General features: G+C 55.6%; 1 protein-coding gene across 9 annotated transcripts in view; it reads right to left on the minus strand.

Moving 5' to 3' along the window:
• Window positions 1–6110, minus strand: part of ZNF667 (zinc finger protein 667) — a 40932-nt gene extending 34822 nt beyond the window's left edge. For 2 of the 9 annotated variants that reach the window (XR_008995464.1, XM_057496438.1), the window contains exon 1: window positions 5582–5878. Coding sequence is in view for 5 of the 9 variants with exons in the window: in XM_057496438.1 (XP_057352421.1) it covers window positions 5582–5744 (163 nt within the window). In the remaining 4 variants the exon portion in view is untranslated. Of the gene's footprint in view, window positions 1–5581; window positions 5894–5918 lie in introns of those variants that run through there. The other 7 variants (XM_057496435.1, XM_057496434.1, XM_057496433.1 and 4 more) reach the window with 6 other exon arrangements.
• Between the last annotated feature and the right edge of the window lie 2949 nt (window positions 6111–9059).

The raw sequence follows: 9059 nt of genomic DNA on the forward strand, positions 1-9059 counted from the left end.
TCCACAGTGAGCCATCCGGGGCGCCTGGCTGGGGAGGTCCTCTTCTACCTGCACTGGGGGCCCCTCCATTACGTGGGAAACAAACCCTGTTGTTACACTGGCCTTTGCCTCCACGTGCTGCCCTCCCGACACTGAGCTGACTAGCGCTCCTGTGGGGAGCTGCGTGGCCTGGGGCAGGTTACTGGGCTTTTACCTCCACTCTTTACGCCCACAGGGGGAGGATGAAGAGCCCCTGCCGTGAGCAGGAAGATCATGGTGGGCACTGAGCGAGCTGTCCCGCCATGGGGTGGGCGGGCACTGTGGGCAGGTCACCGCTGCCCTCCACCCCCACACTCTGAGTAAACACCCAGGTGGGCTGAAGGTGCTTGACCCAGGGACGGGCCCTCCTCGGTTACCACGTGCGGGACTGAGGCCACCGGGCACTTCGTGTGTATCGCGTGATCCCCTCATCACGTGACCTCTCACCACGTGACCTCTCACCACGTGATCTCCTGTGGGGTGCTCTCCTTTCATCCGGAGAGCAGACTGGCCACCCAGTTTCCATGCCCAAGTGGGGCCAGAGGGTAGGGGCGACAGGCCCGACTTCAGAGCTTCAGGCCAAGGAGCCTGGGTTTGCGCCAGGTCCACAGCGCAGAGATCTGCCATCTTGGCACAGGGCAGGCGGGCACATGGGAAGCCCTCCCCGCCATTCTCTCCACAGGGCTTGGGAGGCATCAGTTTGGCACGACAGCAGTGAGATGCTCGCCTCTGTTACCTCAGAGTAACAAGCCTTGGGACTTGGGGAGGTTTGTAGCACACCATTGAAGGTTGAATTGTGGCTCGGTGACAGATCGAGCGGCCTGGCCTTCAGTTCTGACTGCACTGAGCAAGGCCCCTCACACAGAAAGTGGGGAAGGGGCCCACCCTGGAATGCAGGACGCACGGGCTCTCCCCACACTGGGCCAGGGCAGTGGTGTGCTGGGTGATTAAAGCATCTGCCAATCCCATGTGTAAACCCACCCACCAGGGCCCTTCATGAGCTACCAAGTGGACATCCTGTGCTGGGGACTGGGGTCTAACAGCCTCACACCCCTGCCTCCAGCTGAGAATGAAACTCTCTTCTTTGCCTGGGAGTTCTCCTGCTTTTGGCTAATATCCCTGAAAAGCAGAGGAGGATTTCTGCTCTGTCTGTGCCACATCCCAAAGCAGCTGCCTCGTAACAGAGGCTTTGCTGGTTGGTTGTTTCATCCTGAAACATCCATGTGACTTTTATACCTGCATCACAACACACCTGAGCTTGTTAACGCAGAAACCTTATTTTAAGTTACCAGGTAAGCATGTCACTCGGCCCCTCCCTTCTGATCCCTCAAGTAGAATGGACTGCTCCCCAATGCAGCACCGTGTCCATCCTGTGGTTTCTCAGAGCTGTTTGCACTCAGCTGCACACCCCAAATTGGGGAAGCACAACTCTTGTCCACAAAATAACTTTCTCTGAGGAACTCAGCATTGCTAGGGAGTGAATAACAGCGGTATGCTATCAGGTAAGGCTGGCTGCGAAGCTGGCCTCTGCTCATTACTGACTGTGGGGAAGCTACACAAAGCCTCGGGGTGCTTGCCCGTAAGCAGGGGAAAGAAGGCCTCGCTCACCCCGAGCTGGAAAGCCATCTCCAGCAACGGACACATGGAACCGTCTTGCCTTCCTTTCCTTTTCAGTCAGTACATGCTGAGCCTCCTGTGGACCAAAGATGCCGGGGATCCGCTAAGTGCTGTGGTTAGAACCTTTGCGTGGCACTGGCTACAGAGAAAACTGGCACTGCCCAGAGGGCAGTTTCTCATGACTGGTGGTGTACATCGTGCCCACACACATTTCTGGCATTTGTCTTTGGGCGTTCTGTGTGTGTGGACCGACAGGCACACAGGCCTTCACAGCAGAGCGTGGAGGGAGGTCCTGTGCTGAAGGGCTCGTGCCTGCAGCCAGGACATCACTTCTAACTCCCCCACCCATGTGGCCTCACTCTCCACGGCCCCTCTGGGCCTCAGCTTCCTCGACAGTCAAATGAGGCAAATGACAGAGCCCCCGAGGGTGTTGTGAGGATCAGAGTGAACCATGGCACACTTCGAGCAGGGTCAGTGCTGCAGGCGCTGGTGACCACGACCAGAGACCCGATCACCTGCAGGCAGGAAATGGCTGAGGGTCACAGGCACGTAACTGTACACCACACAGTCCTCAGGAGGAGCAAGAAGCACAACGTCCGTGGTTCTTCACTGGGGCCATTCTGTGTCAGGGGACACTTACAATGTCTGGGGACATTTGTGGAGGTCACGACTGGGGATGCGGGTGCTCCTGGGACCGAGTGGGGGGTGCTGCTCAACACCATACAGCGGACAGGGCAGTGCCCGGAGCAAAGAACGGCCCAGCCCAATGGGAACCTGCTCCCCAGGTACCATGTGAAATGACCTCCAGGACGTAAGGTGCCAACGGGAGGAAAGGGTTAGAAAAGCCTCTCAGAGGAAACAAAACACAGGATACAAATATGTGAGCTGAAAAGACAGTCTAGTCCTGGAGAGAGAGACAGCTGCAGGCAGGGGCTGCGCCTGAAGGAGGCTGGGCCACTGGGCGTGGGAACAGACTCGAAACTAACTCTTCCCAGCTGCACACTGGCGTTTTGTGTCATGCGTGGGTAATCACCTCTTTAAAATACCCCCACAAACAAAGACTCTGGATCCCACAGCACCTCAGGGCGGGGCTGTACAGCTGGCCTGTCTGCCCACGGGAAAAAGGGCTTTGCAACTTGGCACAAAGCTAAATTCCTGATCGAAGGTGAGGATGGCGAGAACCTGGCCGGTGTACCGGACAGTGGCCATGACAACTGAGGGTCCTTCCTGAGCCTTGAGGGCGCCCCTCTGGGCCCCGGGGGCTGTGCTGGATGTTGAGGTGGGGACCCTGGCATACCTGAGCACCAGCTCTTTAGTGCAGCAGTCTCACTGCTTCCTTTCAGCAGCCTACTTTTCTATACCACCTGTCAAATATTTGAATCTGCCAGCCCCGGAGGCCAGGGACTCACGAAAACACTTTCTCTGAAGACCCAAGTCCAGCTGTACCAGAAAACACGCTCTCTGCATCCTGCGAATGCAGGCCCTGCCATTTCTCTGCTCTGTGCAAGGTCCACACTTGTGGGACAGAGCTGGCAATGTCTCTATCGCAGGGACATGTAGCCATCAGAACTGCCTTTGAAAAGCTATTGAGAAACCTGTCACCTGCCTCCCTCCACCAAATCAATTACTTCTATTAGGAGAAGCCCCAGAAGGTCCTATAAGCTCTCAGAGCTGTAGCTCTCAACTCTGTTTATACATCAGAAGCTTTCAGGAGCTTTTTAATACTGATGGCTATGCCCCACAGCAGACCAAGTAACTCGGGATCTCTGGGAGTTTTTGTTTTCATTTTTAAAGCTTTCCAAGGTGACGCTTATATGAAGCCATAGTTCAGAACCATTGACCCAGTCTTTGAGCCTCAGGAGCAAGGCTTGAGAGCTGACCTCTCCCTGTTGAAGCCCAGGCCCCAGCATTGGAGAAAAATCTTTGATAAACTCAAAGCCAAACTCCTACATTCCCCAATCAAGGGATCCCACCTAGGCACTGTTGTTGACCAAGATGCTTGGAATGCCTGATGTTGACCTGAAAACAGCACCTGTTGTCACCCCACAATCCCTTCACCCTGCTTCACTTTTCAAAATATGTTACACCACCTATTACACACTTGTTGTCATCTCCCTACTAAATGCAAGCCCCGGGGAGTAGGACCCAAGTCTGTCTAGTTAGCTGAGTGGCAGGGCACCTGGCCCGTGGCAGGTGCTCCACTGCCGCATAAAGAAGCCTCTTGGAGCGCACTGGGGCTGCAGGCTGGACACCCCTTCTCACCTTGGGAACACTGACCCATTATCATCTTTTTCCTTCAGCCCCTCTCTCCTCTCCATCCTCACACTTAGGGGCTGTCCATGGTGTGCCCTCACCACGGCCCTGTACATCTCTGCTTCTCAACTGGGGTGACTGCCCTCCTGGTGATGCTGGGCAGTGTCTGGAGACACTTTGTTCCCACAATTGGAGTAGGGAGGGGGGCTACTGATATCTGGCGGTGGAGGCCAGGGATAAGGCCAGACATCCTACAATACATAACACAGCCCTCTCTGCACCCCCCACCCCCACAGCGGTCTGTCCCAAATTATCCTCAGTGTGGAAACTGAGAAACCCTGGTCCAGACACAAAAACCTCTGCAGACTCCCGCGTGATCAGGAAATCTTCCCCCTCAGGCCCACCACTTCCCCGCCCAGGTCTTCACCCTATATGCTCCTCCATCCAGGAAGACCCTCTGTTCCTAGACTCCCTGGCGCCACCTGCCACTGCCGTCCCAGGACAGGACTAGAAAATTCTGAATCTAAGCCCCCATCTAGATATTGGTGTTATTTCATCTGCTCACCTGAAACCTTTCTTCTGGGGCTTGCTTTGCTTTCCCTCCTGTGGATTTCATTCTCCGGTGCAGGACCCTGAGGGTTATTATGTTAATAATACAGCTATTATTATTTCCACATTGCAGGAGCCTGGAATTGGTACTGTCGCCATCCCCGCTTTGCAGTAAAACTGAGGAGCAGCGGATTTGAATAACCTTCCCCAAGTCTCCTATCCAGTGACATTAACAGAGTCCCAGTCCACGCTCTTCCTTCCATGCTGCACGGTGAGGAGGGGTCCTAGAGGCCAGTCTGGCCTATCTTCCCTTCAAACACTGATCAACCAGGAGGGGAAAGGACCCGGTCCTAGGTACAGGGTGAAGTCCTCCCATTGGCCACCCAGCGCGTCCTGCCCAACCTCCACAGGGCACCCTTCAGCGCCCAGTCTTCCGCTGGGCTCTGCCATCCCAATCCCTGAGCAGGACAGCCCTCATTACCGGAGCCCCAACACCTGTGGGCTCTCTGCTTTGCCCCGCGGGGTCCCCCAGCTCCAGGGACACACGCAGGGCTGCACGGCTCAACTGTGCCCGCGAAGCCACTGGCGCGCGGTCACAGCCCCCAGCTGTGGATCAACGACCACACGCCCCTAATCTCAGAGCCCCGCAGGCGCCACAACCGGGACACCTCTAGAACTGACACCCGCTTCCCGCCTGCCCCCACCCCACCCCGCAGAGCCGCCCACAGCATCCGCGCCAAGCCCGCTTCCCGCACGGGACCCGCGACGCACGCCCCCACGCAGCCTGACGACGCCACACAGTCCGGGCCCAGGCCCCCACGCGGCCTCAGAACCCTCCCCAGCCCGGCCCCACGCCCCCACGCTGCTCCAGTCGCACAACCCCGCATTCTCAGACACACACGCACACATTCCCACTGGAGCTCACCGCTGTTCTCCGGAGTCGCGTCTCTGAGGGCCCCATGCTGACAGCTGCGCAGACACCCCACGGCCCGCGCACGCGCACACCCCCTCCGGACCTCAGGAGTACCGCCGGCCCCACCCCCTCACTCGGCTAGGCGCCGAGGACCGCAGCCCCGCCCCCAGGGCATCCCGGAGGGCGCCGGTCCCGCCCCCAAACAAAGCCACGCCGCGCGCACGCGGTCACGCTCACCTCTCCTAGGACCTTTACACAGGCCGGGCCTAAGGTTCCGCCCCCACACGCAGCAGGTACGCCCGCGCGCGCCCGCGATCGGCGCGCCCTTGCGGGGCGTCGCTGCCCGCGCGCCAGCCCGAGGCCCCGCCCCTGCACCAAGCACGGACACATGCATGCGCAGGGCCTACTTTACGCTCGTAACGTAGCCTTGTTCTGGAGCGGAGGCCCTTACTTAATCCGTTCACCCACACTCAACCTCCGCATCCACACATTCCGGGGCTTCTTGCCCCGGTACCCTCCCCCTTCCCTCGCCTCCGGGAAGCTCAGCGGCAATTGGAGTCGGGCTCACCCTCGGACACTGATTCGCGCATCCGCGCGTGCGCACTGCGAGCTCAGGCTGCAATTCCCACAAGCCTCCGGGGTGCGGCACGGTTCTGAAGGGCCAGGCCGGATGTGAGGTTGAGGGGTTCCGGCCGCGCTGGCTCCGATCTGTCCGGTGCAGAGACGAACAGACCCGGGAGACTGGCGCAGGGATGCTCCTCCTGGCCAGTTGCGTCTTCAACGAACGAAGAGGCCCAGAATCCTTGGCGCGTCGTCTGGCTCCCACCCCAGACTACATTTCCCAGGAGGCCCCGCGGCCCGTTTCCGCCGTGCGGTGACGCGCTGCGCGCCCTCGGTCTCGCGCTGAGGCGGCGCGCGAATCTGAAACCTTGGAGATGAGGTGCGGGGCAAGTTGTAGTGGTGCGTTTGTATGTGAGGCCCAGGTTGCGTTGTTCGCGCAAGGATGGGCCGTTGTGAACGTGCGAGGCCGTCTGTGTGTCTGTGTACGTGTGGGGAGCACTGGTCTAGGGTATATAAGCGTCCTCAGTGGCTGCTTTTGTACAGAAACGGTGCGGCCCCCCAGGAACCCCGAGACTGTCTGACTCTCCCGTCAAGTTCCCTTACAATGAAGTTCCGTGTCGGTATTCACAGGTTAAAAATAATAATTATTTTACTTACACCACTGTTATCAATACCCGGGGGTCCACCAATAATGCAGGGCCCCCGCAGCAAGAGATGCTGGAGTTCAGGCGTCATCCTAAACACCCCATGAAGTGTCGGGGTCCCTCTGCGCCTCCCTGCCCAGATGGGATCCCCTGCATCCCGCTCTCCATCTATCAAGTGAGCGGGTCGCTGGCACAGACCGAGGATGGGTCGTGTGCCAGTCTGGTTTCTGGGGACAGGCCCGCGGGCCCCGCCGCCGACCGTTTATCCCAGAGGCCCAGCTCTCGTAGGGGCAGGAGAGAGAGACAACCGGCTTCCTCACACCTCGATAAACAGGACGGTCCGTGGAAAATTGTGCTTCTAAGAAAAGTGCAATAAACCTAGTCAGAAACGGCATTCTCATCTCCATTGAAGAGAACTTTCTTGAAGGGTGCAAAGAAGTTATGGGCACATGGGATCAAAGCTCTTCCCATGGCACCCACGCCTGGGGCTTGAGTAAGAAAGGAAAAGCCCCATTCCCCAACCAGCACCCACCGCACTGACTGCGTGTCCTGCAGGCTCTGAGTCAGGGCTGGACTGTACCCCCAAGCCCCTCCTTAAATATTTAAGGAAACTAAGGCTCAAAAAGGTTTAATTAACTCTCCCATTGCCACCCGCTAACGAGAGGGGCCTCAAGGAAACGCTCTGGTTTTCCTGTAGGCCGTGAGGCAGCGTGGCCCGAGCACACCACAGAACACAAGCAAATAAAAAAGCCTGGAAGGCATTTCACATGGTGTAACACCAATCCAACGAGAACCCCTGGGGCCCAAAGAGGCACGGGTGGGTACAAAATGGACGTGGGTCTCCTGGACCACCCCTGGCAGCCTGTAGAGGGTACAGTCTGACCCGCGATGCAAGTTTCTCTACGTCTGCGGGGACAGTGAGAGGTCTGTAGTGGAGACCGACGGGGGAGGTCCCCACAGCAGCACCTTCCCTAGGCAGCACCCTGTCCCACCCTTGCACTTGGCCTCCTCCCTGTCTGACTCCCGTCCTCGGATGAACCGTCATGTTCCCACGCTGGGCTTCACTGAGTGCCTTGACCACTACAGAGTTCCTCCGCCCTGATCCAGGGGAACCCAACCCTGCATTCCCTGGGGGTGACAAGAAGCCCACATAAACCCCTAATAAATAAGAACATGGGCTGCAGGAAAACCAGAACGTTTCCTTGAGGCCCCTCTCGTTAGCGGGTGGCAATGGGAAAGTTAATTAAACCTTTTTGAGCCTTAGTTTCCTTGTGTGAAGTGCGGAATTGCATATACAGGGCTTTACACCATAAAACAAGGGGTGTCAATGAGAATTCTGCCACACTGGTGGTGCGGAAATTGCGGTTTGGTATGAGAGCTCCGAGGATTTTTTTGGTAGAAAACTGGGAACATAAGCTGGCATGTTTCCACTGAGTGTTGCTACCTAAGTTTCCCTAGTTTTATTGTTCTAATTAGCTGGGCTGGGGGTAAATATCTTTGCCTGTCCTAGAGGACATTCTCTCGGTTTGTGAGAGTCCCTAATGGGGTCTTACCAAGCCTTTAACCTCTTAAGCAAATTGCCCTGTAATGTGTCTTGTGTGTTTGGAAAACATACCTTTACCAAGCAATGTCCCCTTAATGCAACAAGCTGGATTTTATAACTTCTTCCTTTGTGATGCCATTTTTGCTTATCCTATTCACACCGGCAGCCAGACGACCTACACGGCCATTCTCAGTCCAGCTGGGACCACCTGAACCAGCCTGTGGGTGCGCACGGTGAGCCTGGGGCGGCCATGACATGTCCTCCATAAATGAACATGTAGGAACAAAAATAAATGGTTATTTCTCATATGTATATCAACATTTTACTCTCTCTGTCCTTCAGTGCTAAATGCTCACCAGAATCACAAAGTAAGACCTGTTCTGAAATAAAAACAGGTTATTTTTAGAGAAAATTTCTTTCTTAGAGAAATTTTAGGGGGGAAAAAAGCATCATATTCAAGTAAAGGAATAGCAGTGCCTTCACATTACAAGTTAAAAATTCTCATTTCACTAATCATGAACATTTAGAAACACTGCCTGGGTCATGAGTAAATGTGGCTTACACATTCTTTTCTAGACCAGTTAATATTGCAAATCTAAAGTATTTCTAGTGTCAGTAGAATCCCAGTTTGTCCTGGGAGTTTTCTTCATGCCATTGGGTAGGATTGATTCCAAGGTCTACACTGAGTCAGCTAAGGCTGGAACCAGGTCAAATTTGTTTAGTCTTTAGATGGTCACTGTATTTTTGTGGTTTGAAGGGATTTGATTTTCCCAACATTGTATGCAGTATTGAAAACCTGAGGCTTTTGCATGATGAATTTGTGGTGAGGGACAAAAATGTCATTACAGTCTACCACCCAAAGTCACGTGAGGTGGGGAGACAAACCGAGGAGGGCTTCCAAAAGCTCTGCCAATAGCTAGTTGAAGTTTTATACTGGATACCTTGAGAAACTGCTTGAATT

This window comes from Manis pentadactyla, assembly GCF_030020395.1.
Source record: "Manis pentadactyla isolate mManPen7 chromosome 15 unlocalized genomic scaffold, mManPen7.hap1 SUPER_15_unloc_1, whole genome shotgun sequence".
NCBI classification, from domain to species: Eukaryota; Metazoa; Chordata; class Mammalia; order Pholidota; family Manidae; genus Manis; species Manis pentadactyla.